The sequence below is a fragment of the Protopterus annectens genome, chromosome 13.part0 (genome assembly GCF_019279795.1).
Source record: "Protopterus annectens isolate FY-2018-M chromosome 13.part0, PAN1.0, whole genome shotgun sequence".
Classification (NCBI taxonomy): Eukaryota; Metazoa; Chordata; order Ceratodontiformes; family Protopteridae; genus Protopterus; species Protopterus annectens.
This window is the reverse complement of record NC_056747.1, coordinates 369,326,878-369,343,882: the sequence shown is the minus strand read 5'-3', so window position 1 is coordinate 369,343,882 and position 17,005 is coordinate 369,326,878. Positions and strand designations below refer to the sequence as shown.

The following is a 17,005-nucleotide window of genomic DNA, read 5'->3' as shown; positions in this document are numbered from 1 at the left end:
GTATGTGCGGGTTTTTTTCTGTAGTGTGGTGTATTGCATAGTGTGTGTGTTCACGATTTGAGGTTTCACAGTTTTGGGCTGTCAGTGTTTTGTGGATTCGACTTTATGGTCTCGAGATACTGAAATTCGACCATTCAGTATTTCAAGATTATAAAGTGAATCCATATAGCAATATATGTAAAGTATTACGTTTGTCAATGTTAATACAGCTTGCTTACTTTTGTATAAATATAAATTTGCCTGTGGCATAAGCGATACTTCAGTAAAGGTGTTTAAAAAAACGTAATATGGTGTTTTGTTTTGAACTAAGTTACAACATTAAAATGATCTTTTATTTAAAATTCTATATGCAGCTGCTCCACTGCATTACCTACAGGTACTTTTAGACACAAAAAAAATGTTACAACATTTGAGGTGCAGGAAAGTAGTAGAAGTAGATGCAAAGTCAGTAGTTTGGGGATACTTTTGTTAACAAAAGAGTGAACTGTTAAGGAGTTAATGGTGCACCTACAGGAATATCTACTGAACTGCTTGTACTACACAAAATGCTGACACTTGTGTGCTTACTTCTTAAAGGACTACAAGGTCTGATGTCAGTTTGGGCAACTCCGACAAAAATTAAATGCAAGTATAACCATCTTCACATTCTGGTTTACATGTGCTACAATTACATAACACTTCTTACAACAAAAAGTGAACGTTTTGTAAAGTAAACCTTTGTAACATGCAACATATCCTAAAACGTAATACTAAAACCAACAGAAAAAGCATGAAGAGGAAACGGAATTCAATGTACCATCACTGGTGCACTGTAAGAGGGATACATATGAAAAGCAGAAAGTGATTTGTTTCATCAAGGTACAGCAATAAAATAAAAAAAAAAGTATACAGATTTGGGGAAACTACAAAGACTAAAGAAAGGCACATACACGGCTAAAAACGTTTAATAAAGTGAGAGCTTTCACGTCAGGTTCGATGCTTCTTCAGACTTTCTAAGTCTGAAGAAGCGTCAAACCGGACGTGAAAGCACTCACTTTATTAAATGCTTTAAGTCGTGTATGTGCCTTTCTTTACTTGCTTTTGGATAGATTTGTTTTTTTAGAAAGGAACTTAACCCTTTGTGAAAGTTTGTGGTTTGCTAACCTACAAAGATTGAAAACGATTCTTAAAATACTTACCAGCTTAATAGCTACGTATTCATTTGTGTATAAATTCTTTCCTGCATAAAAGGAAAAAATGAAAACAAATTAATATATGGTAAAAAATGGATATTTCACAAAATATAAAAGTGTTGCTGCAGAGCACTAAAAAAGTACCATACCAGGCCAAAGTGCAACTATTTTACACCTGCCTGCCTGTCTTCTCACTAACTCAGGCTGAGAAACAGAAGCAAAAAGTACTCTTGTGGTTGCAACTTTTTTTTTTGGGGGGGGGGGTGCACAAATATCTACCATGCACTAGCCATAGGAAGACAAGAAAGTTGCACCAGAAAGAATAAATATACAACTTACTCACCTTAACAGTTAATCTTCAACACAATGCCCTGTAGTGCCCAAACAAAAGTTAAATACTCACTGCAGTATTAAATCTAGATAAACACGTCCATTGTCATCAACAATCAGGAATAAAACAAAAAGTGTCTTTATTCTGCTCAGCATCTTAAACTTCTGGAGAAAGCAGAGGGACCCATAAACTCCCAAAACAGAGTGCAAATAAACTTCCTCTTCCAAGATCTCTGACGGAACCTACTAAGGCATAACACAAATGACCAATAAATCATAGTCCTTCTAGACCATATCCACTTCAGAGGAATGGATGGTGGGGCAAGTTGAGGATGGACCTGCTTATCCACATCTAATGTTAATAAGTAGGGAAATTCCACGGTGGAACAGCAGTAACGTTGTTACCTCACAGCAAGAGGTTCTCCCGTTCAATTCTCGGCTTGGTTGGGAGTGCCTTCTGTGTGGAGTCTGCATGTCCTCACCATGGATGGGTAGCGTTCGACAGACATGCATGCGTAAATGGGTGTGCCTTCGTTGAAGGTTGGACGTCGAGCTGGCACCTCGGCATTTCGTAAAAATCTACTGCCAATCATTAGCGGACAGGAGTTCTGCTGTGGCGACCCCTTACCGGGAAAAAGCCAAAAGACAAACATATGAGGCAGTCTATCCTTATCAGTCAGGACAGAGTCCCAAGCTTATCTTACTGGAAACGTAATCCTAATCATTGTGGCTTCTCAGGAAGACCTACACCAAGAGGTCACAGCCAGCTTGCAGTATGCCTTGGAAACTACTCAGTTAAGCTAAGTTAGCTGCTGCAAAAATATTACCCAGGGATGTATTTTTGAAAACAGCCTGAATTATAGCCATGGTCTTAGAGTCAGCTCTTGGCAAACATGGCAAAGGTTTACTGAATTTTTGGTATCTAAGCATAATGCATTCTCTCAAAACACCATGAGACACGAACTTAAGCCCAGTTGCTTTTTAGAAAATGAAGCAAACAACTGAAAATCCTTTTCCAACAGATTAAGCTCTGGCAAGTAAAATCTGAGCTGCATGGAACATCCATGCAAAGCAGGAAAATATTCTCTTATTAGAATAACCTGTGTGGAAAACAGGTACATTAATGGACTGGCTACAATTAACCACCATATATAGCTACCTTGGCCATAAAAGGTGGATCCGTATGCAAAGACATATTAGCCTTATCAAAAAAAAAACAAAAAACAAAAAAAGGAGACTGACAGAATTCAACAATTCTTCTGAGAGCAGTAATGGCCACTAGAAAGGTAATTCTCCAAAACAGAAATACAAAAACATACAGGATCACTGACTGATGCCTGAATCAGTAAAGTACCTCCATGAAAATCCTCACAAACTTTTACAGATACCACAGAGAAAGAGCTGGCATGTTAATTAAAATCCGAAATGTCTACTACACTTTAAATGGAGGAATAACTTGAAATGAAAATTGGTCTCAGGCAATCCATAACGACTGGTAGATGAACAGTAAACAGTTCTAACCTCTTAAAAGTAGACCGTACACAGAAACGTATCCATTTAATTTTTTTTCTTGTCTCTTGGGCTGAACTAAGAATCCGGACCACCTGATTTGCATAAGAAGGGTGCCTAACCATCAGTGACACTACAGTAAACATGAAGTTCATTGAAGGCAGTGAACGTTCAGGTTAGTCTTGCTGGTCATGTAAACTTGGGATTGGTGTTACTGTTTTAGTCCTGGTGAGAGAAGGAGCAGAGTACAGGGACATTGATTCCCTAACTGTCTGACTGCTAGAGAGTCAGAGAGTGCGCACGTGTGTGTCAGACAGAGATGGGAAGGGAGCGCGATGTCTTTTTTTTTTTTTTTTTTTACTTAAGCAGGAAACGTCTATTAAATTATCATGTGACACATATAGGCAATCATACATTTATATAAAATAAACCATATTGACAATTTTAGTTGCAAACATTATACATCACTTAGAATCTATCCAATCACTGCCAGTCAAATATTACATAACACTCACATCCTGCCTTCTTTTAACCCTTGTTCCTCCCCTGCATGTATTAGTCCCATTACTCTCATTTTTCTTCTATGTAATTTGCTCCCACCCTTTTCTAAAGATCAAGTTATTTTACATATGTTACTGCATTCATTACTTCTAGTACAGTTAGTTTAGACTTGGATTTTAGTTTTCTAGTAATCGCTTTTTGGGCAGCCACCATAATTAGACTCAGTAAGGGCTTACCAGGTATAGGTAATTCTGATTCTGTATCATAGCTCAAAAACTTAATTTCCTTGCACTAATTTGCTCAGCCAGCATCTCTGACAGATTAGTTTGCAGGGAATCTTTCAAGTCTGCAAACTCATTACACTCCAAGAAAATATGATCCTAATTTTTTCTTTCTTCCCAATCACACCTCCAACATTTGCTGTCTACCTGAAGAAAACTTCTTTGGATTCTACTTGGGGTATTAAAAATACCCATGTAAACACTTCCAAGCACAGACTCTAAGTCTTCTAGACTTTGTTGTATATTTGGAAGACATACATATACCCCCCATTGTTTCTTTGTGAATTGTTTATCTAATCTCTCTTCCCAATCCTTTTTAACCCCCTCCAATTGATTCTTATAGTAAATGTGCAATATTTTGCATGCTCTACTAATTATTCCTTATTTAAAAAACGGCAGATTCTATTCTAGATTCTACTAAAAACTCTACCAGTGCTGGTCTTTTGCTTAGGATCCTACCATTTCTTTCACCTTGCCTTCACTATCAATGCAAAACCATGATTATAAAGTGTCTATGTCTAGAATGGCTAAAAGACTGGAAAATGTGATGCCAAAATTAATAGATATTGATCAATGTGGCTTTGTGGAGGCAAGGCAAACATTTGACAACAATAAAATAACACTGATGATCCAGAGGGAAGCAGAATGTAAGAACATACCACTGTTGCTGGTGGGTCTTGATGCAGAGAAACCATTTGATAGAGTAAGATGGAAGTTTATGAGCAGGGCAATGGAAGCATTTGCATTCCCTGCTAAAATTATAAGGTTAAAGTGGGTGGGTCCCTCTCTGATAATTTGTGTTTGAGCAGAAGAACCAGACAGGGGTGTCCTCTTTCCCCTTTATCTGCATTATATTTAGAACCACTTGCAAAGAAAATAAGCCACTCAGAAATTCAAGGATATAATTAGTACGGTAGTCAAGAAAAGCTGGCTGTATTTGCAGATATTATTTTATATCTGATAAAACCAGAAAAGGACATTTCAGTGTTGTGGAATATTTTCAGGCAGGTTCAAATCTTTTCGGGATACAAAAATTAATGAAACTAAAACAAATGCAATAGCTGTAAATTATGTATCCACACACAAATTGGTTCAGCAATTACCATATTTAAGGAGACAAAATCAAATACCTAGGAGTATGGATTAAAAAGGATTCTGGTGTGGCAGCTAAGCATATGTGGGAAGAGACTAAACAAGAGAATACAAAAAATGGGAAATTGGTAGTTCTGTTATGTGGAGATGGATGACGAGACACAAGCAGTTAAAATGCTTTTAGTCCCTTTAGTTTTATACACAAGTCAGGCATATTTTTATCAACCAGAGAAGTTGTGGATAGCAATTAATAAAGAGCTGGATGATTTTATCTGGGAGGGGAAGATGGCAAGAGTCAAGTGGGATAAGCTGATCCTTTCAAAAGAACAAGACAGTTTGTGATTACCCAATTTGAATGGGGTATTTCACAGCTACGCAGTTAAGGCTCATACATTGAACTGTAGGTTTCTGCTTGTGCAAAGTGGAAAGGGATGATGATGAAACAGAGGGGAAGCTCAAGACACAAGGAGAGACTAGGACTTTGGATGGAGATCTTTAAGGAGAATAATAACAATACAGAATATTATGTTCATAAAGTAGCAGAAAGTATTCTAACAACTAAGCCAACACAGGAATGGAGAAAGGAGATTATGTCAATAGGGATGACTGCAACTCCAGATACAGACATTAAGCAAGAGAGAACTGGAATTTACTGTAGAAAACTGGCAAAAGAACCAAAGCATTGGGAGCAAATAACTAGAGAGATAAAGGTAATAGAATGGGAACATATCAAGAATTTATTTGGACTGCAGACTGGAGACTGCCTTCCCTGTCAAGGACTGATATCAGAATATAGGCGAAGAGAAAGAAATAGGGGGATGCTATGCTAACAACCAGAACCGTTAGTTTTTAGTAGAACCTACAACAGAAACCGCTGTTAAAAAGGAATAATTAGTAGAGCATTTAAAATATTGCATAACTATATGAATCAGAGAAGGTTAGAAAAGATTGGGAAGATAGAATGGGTAAGCAGTTCACAAAGGATCAATGGAGGAATATATGCATGTCATCCAAATATGCAACAAAGTCTAGAAGACTTAGGATCTTTGCTTGGAAGTTTTTACATAGGTATTTTTACACCCCAAGTAGACTCCAGAGAATTTTTCCTCAGGTAGACAGCAGATGTTGGAGGTGTGATGGAAAAGAAAGAGGTAATTGGGAACATATTTTCTGGGAGTTTAATGAGTTGACAGAGTTTAAATATTCCCTACAGACTACTCTGTCAGTGATACTGGGTGAGCAAATTGGTGAAACTAAGGAAATGGATTCTTTGAGCTATGATACAGAATCAGAATTGCCTAAACATAGTAAAGCCTTGCTGAGTCTAATTATGGTGGCTGAAAAAAAAAAAAAAAGCAGTTACTAGAAAATGGAAATCTAAGTCTACACCAACTGTGCTAGAAATACTGAATATAGTAACATTGATAAAACAACTTGTATTGGAATCTTTAGAAAAGGGTAGGAGCAAATTACATAAAATGATGGGAATTGTGGGAACAATACAAGCACAGGAGGAATGAGGTTTAAAAGAAGTCAGGATTTGAATGAACTATGTAATGCTTGACTGACAATGACTGGATAGATCATAAGTGATACATAATGTTTGCAAGTAAAATTACGTCAACAGGTTTTGTTTTCATTTATGTAAATGCATGACTGCCTACGTCATACCCAACTAAATTTTTTTTTAATAAATTAAGAAGAAACATCATGGCGGCACTACTCAATGATAAGAGTCTAAACAAAGACACAAGAACTTGAGGCTTTCTTGCCACTCAAAACATGTTCATATTTGTAAATTACTGAGAACTGGTTTCAGTGCAATGGCAACAGTTCCTCTGTACCAGGATTTAGTACCAATCATCCATTCAGGCCATTAGGTAGCTGCAGGCAGAGTACATATTAAAAACACCATCAACTCTCAAGAAATGTCACACAACCCTACTTAGGAGCATCTGGAGATCCAAATTACCCTTAAACTGAAATATTAATACTGGTAGCTACAGATCCCCATCAATGACCTCTCAAGATCATGGAAATTACCTCAACACAATGGAGGCATTTTGCTAGGAAACCTCAATTTAAGCACTGAGTGGCGCACACACACACCTCTAAAAATAGATATGCTCAGCATTTCCTAGACTGTGTTAATACCAATGCACTGCAGCAGAAAGTAGAACTACCCACTAGAGGTTCTAATATCCTTGATCTGGTCCTCACCAATCAACCAGTGACTGTATCCACCACATATCTCTTCATTGCTAATTAAATCCAACAACAAAATCAGTCATCCTTCTCTGTCAAGCTTGGTGGTACCACATATCATCAAATGCGACCACCTTTAGGGACATTTTCAGGACAAACCTAATTCAGCTTGCAGAAGACCTATGCAAAATTCCCCAAAACTCCCCTGCAAATGGACTGAATCCACTTCCAACTTTTACTAACTTAAAAAGATGTAGAAACAAGTCACTTCCCACCTGTCCTAAATATAACTGAAATTCAAGAATAAAACTCTGAAAAGGAACTCCAAGATTAACAAACTGTATAACAAAAGGAGAAAATGATGAAAAGCTGTAAGAAATCATAACATGCAACATCAATAGAAAAGCATGGAGGAAAGAATACTTGCGTAAAATCTTACCATAACCATAGATGTCCTTCTCTTCGATATGCTGCAGTATTCATAACACAAGGGATTCCACTACAGGCTGCCCTGAATGTCTGGCCCATATACAAAAGTCTAAAGCTACTTTAAGGTATGTGCAACTAGGATCCCTCCCAATGTTGGTCATAAAGTGGCATTGGGTATATAGCAGATGTCAGCACATACCATCCTCAGAACTTAATGTCCCAGGAAGAACACCAGCGTGAGAAACGCATCCAGGAAACAAAAGCAAGCAAGCATCAGGGGGAAGGTGGAAGGGACAGAATACTGCAACATACAGAAGAGAACGACATCTATGCTTATGGTAAGATTTTACTCAACTACTCTATTGTCCTACTATTAAAATGTTGCAGTATTCATAACATGAGGGAGAATGCCAAAGCTCATGCAGAAGAGTGAGAGGAGTGGCAGTAGCACACTCTACAAACTTCTGAAGAATAGCCCTGGCAAAACCAGCTCTAGATCTAGATATACCATCCAACTTGTAATGTTTTGTGAAGGTGTGGACAGAAAACCAAGTGGTTGCTTCTGAGACAGAAGTAGTATCCAGATCCTTTAAAGAAGCACCTGAAGAAGACACAGCTCTAGTGGAATGAGCCTTAACTGGAGAAGCAAGGGTTTTTTCCATTAGCCACATAACAAATGGAAATAACCTTAGAGAACCAGGAGGAGAATGTTTGCTTGGAAACAGGTGTGCCCAGAGCCCTGGAATGGTAGGAAACAGATGGACAGATGTCCTGAAAGGACTTGGTTTTATACAAATAAAACTGGAGCAGTCTATGCACATCCAAAGTGTGTAAGAGGCTCTCACTACAAGATTGCGGAGAGGGAAAGAAAGTGAGCAGGTTACTGGACGTGAAGGAGGAATTAGTGCATAGGGAAACTCTATCCTTATGAAGAGCAGTAAAAGGAGAAGAAGCTATAACAGCCTGAAGTTCTGAAACCCTTCTGGCTGAAGTGATAACCAAAAGAAGCACGGTCTTCCAAGTGCAACGTTGAAGGGAAGACGAAACTGCTGGTTCAAAGGGAGGCAATGTAAGTTTTTCCAAAAGAAAGTTTAAATCCCAAGGAGGTGGTAATGGTTTCCTTGGTGGTCTGATATGTAGGACATCCTTCAAGAAAAGCTTGACTTCCAACCTAGAAACCAATGGAGGGCTCGTAGGCAGACAGGCAGAAATGGCTGACAGTTGAGCTTTTACCAAAGCGTATGATAACCCAGTCTTCAGTAGTTCAAACAGATAAGACAAAACCACTGGAATATCCACAGACAATGGTTGTAGATTTCTGGAAAGACACCACTTGAAAAAACTCTTCACTTGGAAATGTAGGATTTTCTGTTATCGGCTTTTTTTTGTCCTTCTGCTGACCTTGTAGCACATGCAAAGAAAATGGGGTTTTGATTCCTTTCAGACACCTATCACCCACAGTGTCATCTGAAGGGTTGACTTTTATGGATGTATTAGAGATCCCTTGTCCTGTGCGAGTAGACCTACCCTGTGAGGTAAATTGTAATGACTGTCCTTGGCTAAATGCAGAAAAAGGGTGAACCAATGTTGTCTTGGCCAAAAGAGAGTCGCCAGCAAGATTTTTGGTTGGTCCTGTTACATTTTCAGCATAACTTTCTGAAGTATAGCGAATGGAAGAATACACAAACATCCCCTTCCAAGAGAAGACTAGAGAGTCCGTCTTCCATGCCTGAAGATCAGGTACTCCGGCACAAAACTCTGAAAGTTGTCTGTTCATAGGGGAGGCAAATATATCTACTTGAGAAGTACCGCACCTGTAGAAAATGTCCAGAAACACATCTCTTGGTAACATTAATTCATGGGAATGAGTCACAGACCTGCTCAATCGGTTTGTCACAACATTCTGACTGGAAGGAATGTAAACTGCCTGAAGAGTCAGCTGATAATTGAGTTGCCAACTTACCAAGCCTTGAGAACCAATCTGCACAGGAAATATGACTTGGTCCTCCCCTGCTTGTTGACAGACCAAAGAACTGTGGTATTGTCTGTGAACCACTTTACGGGACCTGGTTGAAATACGATGAAAGGTTAGCAGGGCAAAAATGAGAGCTCTCATCTCTTATATTTGTGTGGTCCTTCATTTTGGAAGGAGCCCACAATTCCTGAACTTTCCAAGAGGCAGAAGTTGCACCCCATCGCATGTCCGAGGTGTCCATGAACAACCACTGAGATGGAAGGTGGGTTGTAGGGGAAGTCCTGGATTCAAGGATACCTGTTGAATCCATCACTAATTATTTTTTCAAGCAGAGAAGGATAGGAATCACAAAATCTAGTGGATAAGCATGTTGGATCCAAAAGTGACCTGAGATACCACTGCAGTCTCCTCATGCGAAGTTTCACTAGAGGTAACATGGGAATAGTGGATGCCACAAAGCCCAGCAGAGAGAGGAACTCCCTGGTAGCCAGGGACTGGAGTAGAATGCCAGCCTGAAAGTAAGCAGTTAGAGACAAGAACTTATGAGAAGTAAGCCAACATCTTGTCCAACTGAACTCTGCATCCTAGGAAGACATGGTCCTGTGAAGATTTGAGAGAGGGATTTTTGGAAACAAAGTGAATCATAGTCTTTCCAAAAGAGATACTATAAACTGAAAGGTTTTGAAGAAGTAGGTCTGGAGAATGAGCTTGGAGGAGAAAGTCGTCCAGGTAAGGGAAAATATGAAGTCGTCCAGGTAAGGGAAAATATGAATACCCACACAGTCTACAATAGGCAATGACAGGAGATAAGCATTTTGTGAAGACCCTTGGTGCCGTAGATAGACCAAAGGGCAAGGCAGAAAACTAAAAATGTGAGGAAGCAATAGCAAAGTGCAGAAATTTTTTGAAAAGAGGATGAATGGTGATGTGAAGATGGGCATCCTTGATGTCCAGTGACACTACAAAGGCCTGAGGAAGGAGAGTGTTTAAGGAAAGCATGCAAAAGGAGGGTACCTTTAAAAAGGTGTTTAGATGGGACAGATCTAGAATGCGTCTCCAAGGACCATCCTTTCTGGGGACTAGGAATGTTGAGTAGAAACCCTTGCCTGTTTGGGAAGGTAGAACCTCTTGAATGGTACCCTGAAAAAGCAAGGTATGAATCACCTGAGAAAAGTCAACTGTTCTTTTGGAAGTTGTGGAATACCTCTAAAGTAGGAGAAATCTTCCACAACATAAAGTATCCTCTGATGATAATGGAAAGGACCCAGGAGTCTTGGGTGATCCATTTCCAAGCAGGGAGGGACAGGGATAGTCGTAAGGATAGAGGGGACTGTCTGCAAATAAGGTGGTAGTCACAGACTACTTGGCTTGCTTGAAAAAGGCCGTTTCTGAGCAGCAGAAGTAATAGAAGTACACTTGGCAGAATAAGGCTTTCTGGCACCTCCTTTCCTCTTAGGAGGAAGAGATCTGGACAGCTTCCTTATAAAAGGGTTTTAAAAGAACAGTTCCTTTGAAATTTTGGAACTAGTGACAGAAAAATATGTTTAAAGTCCTGATGCTCTGCTCCTTACCCTTTTCTTGCAAGGACTTGTACAGTTATGCATCTGCAGACCCAAACAAAGCCTACAGTCTAGTGAAGCATCCATAATTTTAGCTTTGATTTCATTTGGCAGTGACTGGAGTCTCAGCCAAGAGTACCTTAGAAGGACAGAGCCAGATGCAGCAGCTCCGGCACATGCTTCCACTGCATCATAGCTTCATTTAACAGAATTAGGTGTCACTTGGGCAGAGGAACCAAAAATGGAAGCAAGATGGGATTTAATATTAGAGTCTGGAAGCTCAGAAAGGAGCTCAGTGGCTTGAGAAAGGAGGGCTAATGAATATTTAGCCATACGAGTCTGGTAGTTTACGGCCCTAAAGGCCAGAGTTTCAGAAGTATATACCTTTTTTCTCCAACCTCTCCATAACTCTGCTCACCTTGTCCAAGGGTAGAGAAAAAGGTAGAAGGTAATAGCTTAGAGGGCTTACCTGCAATTACTGATACTGTAGCTGGGTCTGCAGAAGGGCACTTAAAGAATTACAATTCTCTGGCACTTTATAGAACCTGCCTGGCCTTTTAGGGGCAGGAGGTTGGGAATCTGGGCCCTAAGTAGCAGAGGAGAGAGCATCCAAGAAAGCTGGAAGCACTGGATGTACTACAGATGGGGATGGAGATGGAGAATCCATCTGTAAAAGATCATATCATCTTTTATGTATGTTTGAAACCTGGGAGCAGTCCCACTTGAAAAATTCTCTCATTTTCACAATGGTCTCTCCAAAAGTAATATCTTCCCTTGGAGAGTCAGCTCCCTTTGATTCCTCCTCTGGGGAAGCATATCCCAGTGGAGAAGACATTTGGGTAGAGTATGCCAAACACTCATCCACAGAAGAATCATCCTCAGAGGAATTCTCAACTCTGATCCTTTTTTTGGGGAGAAACTGGAGAAAGGGAAGGAGAAGGAAGAGAAACTCCTGTGGATTGCCTAAGGGCCATGAAGATGTTAAATAGTCCTTGTGAAAAGGCTTGCCAATCATTGGATTGCTCCTAAGGAGGAGAAAAAGAATGCTTAGTTTTCTGTTGCTTCTTCAGTGGAACAACCATATGGTGGAAGGATGAGGGACCAAACGTCAGCCTGCATTTGACAATATTGTTAGGGACCTCCTCATGAACCAGGATTTGCATAATGCCTCGAGGGCCTTCCAAGACTATCCCCTGAGGATGTGCTAGCAGGATCCTATGCAGCCTCCACAGAAGAATCACCAGCTACCTCCAAAGAGGTCTCCAGGCCAACATCAGCCTCAGGAGAAATGTCCGGAACTGGAAGAGCAGCAGAAACTTCAAGCCTAGACTTCTTGGCCTTCTTTGGAAAAGGCTCCCCTGAAGGACACAACGGTGTGTGCTAAATCCTTAAAATGTTGTTTCTCTAGCTATAGATTAAGAGAAGCAATATGACTATGCAGGGTCTTACAAACAGCACAGGATACATGGTCATTGTTAGGGGGCCCAGGCAAGAGAGAATTTGACTTCCACACTGACACTTGCCCTTCCTAGATGACAAGTAACGTCAGCAAACAGTGGCACAAAAAAAAAAAAAAAAAAAGAGTAAGAAAAAACCCCACATCCGGTCATTTATCTGAATCGGAATCCGCAACTTCTCTGATAGGCAAATGACCGGAGAAAGATGTTCGGAGTGGCATCAGAAAAGTTCAGAGGATGGTACATGCCAACGTTTGCTATATACCAGACAACACTTTATGACAGACATTGGAAGGGATTCTATATGCGACGTCGCAAGTATCTTACAGTAGCTTTAGACTTTTGTATACTGGTCGGACTTTCGGGGCAGCCTGCGGAGGACTCCCTCATGTTATGAATACTGCAACAAATGAACAGAAGGACATCAGGTTTATCTCAAAGGGGATACCACTGAACAGACTCCCCATCCATACAAAATAAAAGCTCATCCTTAGTCCATATTCAAGCACTGCTTAAATATATAGATGGGGAAAAAAAAAAAACAGAAAACTTACCACAGGATTGTCCCCTCTACTACTAATGGACACAGGGGGGTCCAAAATGCTTTATCCCATGGATGGGTCCCTTCAAATTATATATTGTAAGATCCCAGTTATTCTCATTAGGAGTAACGTATAATTATTAAATATGAGATGAGCAAGGCCAATCTCAACAAATGGAATAAATTCATTTGAGCAGCATAAGGGAAAATGGCTAGGCTTAAAATGGCCCACAAGGGCAGCTAGACTAGTATTTACCTATGAACTCAAGAGTGTAAAAAGACAGGAGATTGAAATTCAGAATGTTGTTCCCGGACATCTTAAATGTATGTTTTAGAACAGTAAAGTGCCAACATCTAACAGTTATCCGAACAGTAAAGTCAGCACTGACAAAAAGATTAGTTTTACACTCACACACAGTCCATATACAAGTGCGCGTGTCTGCAAATGCGCACACACACACACACACACACACACACACACACACACACACACACACACACACACACACACACAATGGATAGTAGGAAAAAAGAAGTTATGTTCTTACCATAACGTTCCATGTGAGTTGTTCTTGCCTTTGTTCTTTACACGTGGGTACGGAGCCGATCCATCGGCTCCAAGTCGGCCGCTTTCCAAGCTCAAGATCTTTGAGTAGCTCGAGGCACAGTCCCTATCCCATGATGCTGTCCTACCAACTCCAGATCTAGTTTGCTGAACCAGCAAGAAAAAAAACACACTAAGCAACCAAATTACAAAAATGTACATAGTATATAACTATATACAATAGCTAAACAATAATCTGTCTGGAAAGAAGGACACTAGCAAGACCACCCAGACCACCAGTCATACCCGTTCTTCCATAACCTGGAGGGGAAAGGTGGGATGGAGTGTAAGAACAAAGGCGAGATGAACAACTCACATGGAACGTTATGGTAAGAACATAACTTCTTTATGTGAAGTTGCTCAATCTCGCGGTTTGTTCTTTACACGTGGGTAGGGTCCCAAGCACCCTAATCCTGGGCGGCTCAAGGGAGTACATTCCTGAGAACATTGGAACCAAAGGAAGCCCTGTCCCTGGAGGCCCTGTCCACTTTGTAATGAGTGATAAACTTACGAGGTTTGGACCAAATAGCAGCTGCACAAATGGTGTCCAAAGGTATGGCTGCGTGGGCTAAAGATGTAGAAACAGCCCTGGTAGAATGAGCTTTCACCTCACGTTCTAAAGGTTGTTTAGCTGAAGAATATACAAATTTCATACAATCAGAAATCCATTTGGACAATGTAACTTTGGATACCGAAAAACCTTTCTTATTGTCTGCATAGGAAATGAATAGCTTATCAGATTTCCTAAATTCTTTTGTTCTGTCCAAATAAAACCTCAATTGTCTGTGAACATCAAGCTTATGTAACAAGTACTCTATTCGATTAGCATGATGTCTGAAAAAAGTAGGAAGGTCAATAGACTGGTTCAAGTTTGCCTCGGAGCAGACCTTAGGAAGAAAGGTTGGCTTTGTTCTTTAAGACACTCTGTCAGGGTAAAAGACTTGATATGAAGGCCTGATAGAAAGTGCTTGTAGTTCAGAAACTCTACGTGCCAAAGTAATAGCCACCAGGAAAATTGTCTTCCAAGAAAGGAACGTCAAAGGACAAGATGATGCAGACTCAAAAGGGGGAAGAATGAGTTGAGATAGTATCAAATTCAGATTCCAGGGAGTAACAGGATGTCTGATAGGTGGCCTAAGGTGAAGAGCTCCTTTCAAAAAGGCTTTACATAATCTGTGGGACAATGTTAGAACCACTGCATCCCGCATGGAAGTTAGATATGGCAGCCAATTGAACTCTTATTGTAGAAGCTGCCGCACCATCGTAAAAGAGCAAAGTCAAGAATTCCAGAATACTATGAATAAGGGCGACATAGGGATCAATACCATGTTGAGAAGCCAATGAACAAACCGCTTCCATTTGCTGTTATAAAGTTTTCTGGTGGAGACTTTGTGAGAGGAAACTAAAATATGTTGAACCACTGGAGACAAATCATGTGACCTGGCTAGGTTGGGAAGTAGAGCAGCCAAACTGTCAGTTTGAGGGAGACAAGAGAGGGATGAAGAACTCGTGACAAATGAGTCAGAAGGTCTGGCACTGGGTCCAGAACCCAAGGTTCTTCCACTTGGTATTGCTGTAGGAAGGGGAACCATATCTGCAGAGGCCAAAACGGGGCTATTAGAATAGCAGTCCTTCCCAGGCTTTTGGCTTTCTGTAAGAATCTGGGGATCAGAGGAATTGGAAGGAAGGCATAAAGGAGACCAGAGGGCCAATCGTGTACATGTGAATCCCTTGGGCTGTCCCCCCGGTGGAGGGTACAGGGCAAAGTAGCTTCTGCGTTTGGCATTCATCGGGGATGCAAAAAGGTCGCAGGAAGGCTGGCCCCATCTGCGGAATATCCTTTCTGCCACTCGTTCCTTGAGGGATCACTCGTGAGGTAACAAAATGGCTCTGCTCAGTTTGTCCGCTATCACACTGGATGACCTGGGTATGTGCGCCATCAGAAAGCGCCCGGTGGATACAGCCCACTGCCAAACTCTCAGGGCCTCTTGGCATAAGGGGTATGACTTGGTTCCCCCTTGCTTGTTGATGTACCAGACTACCGACATGTTGTCTGTCTGTATTGCAATCGCCTCTTGAGGTAGAGAGTCGTGAAAGTGTTGCAACGCCAGAAACACCGCTCTCAACACTAGGACATTGATGTGCAAATGAGATTCCATGTCTGACCAAGTGCCTTCGACAGTTCTTCCCCGAAACAATTGGAGTATCCTCCATCTGCATTCATCCCAGAGGAACCGCTATGAGTGTCACTGCCATGGTGCCTAACAGCTTCCGAACCTGGAATGCCGGAACTCTCTTTTCCATTAACAAATGGGATACTTGACTTTGCAAAGATATTACTTTTTCTTGAGGCAATCTGACCAGGGAGGCGGTGGTGTCTAGATCTGCTCCTACAAAGGAAATATGCGGCAACAGCAATCAAGTAGATTTTTCGAAATTTAAGGTTATGCCCAACCTGGAACACAGGTTGATAATGTAATCTCTGGCGACAATTAGTTGATGCCTGGTGGTGGCGGTGAGGAGCCAGTCGTCCAGATATGGAAACACCCGGAATCCTAAATATCTCAGGTGAGCTGTGACCACTGTCATACATTTGAACATGCTGGGGGCTGTGGTGAGACCAAAGGGCAGAGCCCAGAACTGGTAGTGACTGGCCCCCAGCCGGAAACACAAGTGATCTCTGGATGGCCTGGCCATTTTCATGTGGTAGTACACATCCTTGAGATCTATAGAGCACATCCAACTGCCCGTTTCGAGAAATGGAAGTATCGGCTAAAGTGTGACCATCTGAAACTTTTCCTTTTCGACAAAGGTGTTTAGTTTGCTGAGGTCTAAGATGGGCCTCCAGTCCCCTGTTTTCTTTGGAACTAAAAAGAACCTGAAGTAAGTTCCAGATCCTATCTGGGCCGTCGGGACTGGCTGGATGACTCTTTTCTAGCAGTCTTTGAATTTCTATGGCTGCTAGATTCCGCAGACTGGGTGGAACATCTAGGATTCTTGTATGAATGGAAGGGGGTTCTGAAAAGGGAATGATGTAACCTCTAGTAACTATGCTTTTTACCCAAGAATCTGATGTAATTCCTAGCCAAGCGTCTGGATATAAAGCTAAGCGACCCCTGACTGCCTCCAGAGCAGGACAGTCGGGCCTCCTCTCAGGAGCGCTGATGGGGCTTGCCAAGAAACTGCTACCTGTCACCCGGGTTCTGCGGACCCCCTCTGCTGCCTGGGTGGCGTCTACCATTATATCCCCCTCCTCTGCCCCTGGAGGGGGGCTCACTACGTGTTTTCTGGAAAGCTCCTTGGGACTTTCGGAACCACATTTTCCCACCTTTTTGCCCTTTGGAGTATTG

General features: G+C 41.2%; 1 protein-coding gene across 3 annotated transcripts in view; it reads right to left on the bottom strand.

The window, feature by feature from the left end:
• The window catches only part of CSNK1G2 (casein kinase 1 gamma 2), a 936,064-nt gene that overhangs the window by 584,996 nt on the left and 334,063 nt on the right, over positions 1-17,005 (bottom strand). For all 3 annotated transcript variants that reach the window (XM_044053978.1, XM_044053977.1, XM_044053976.1), the window contains exon 3: positions 1,179-1,219. In XM_044053978.1, the coding sequence (XP_043909913.1) occupies positions 1,179-1,219 (41 nt within the window). The remainder of the gene's footprint in view (positions 1-1,178; positions 1,220-17,005) is intronic.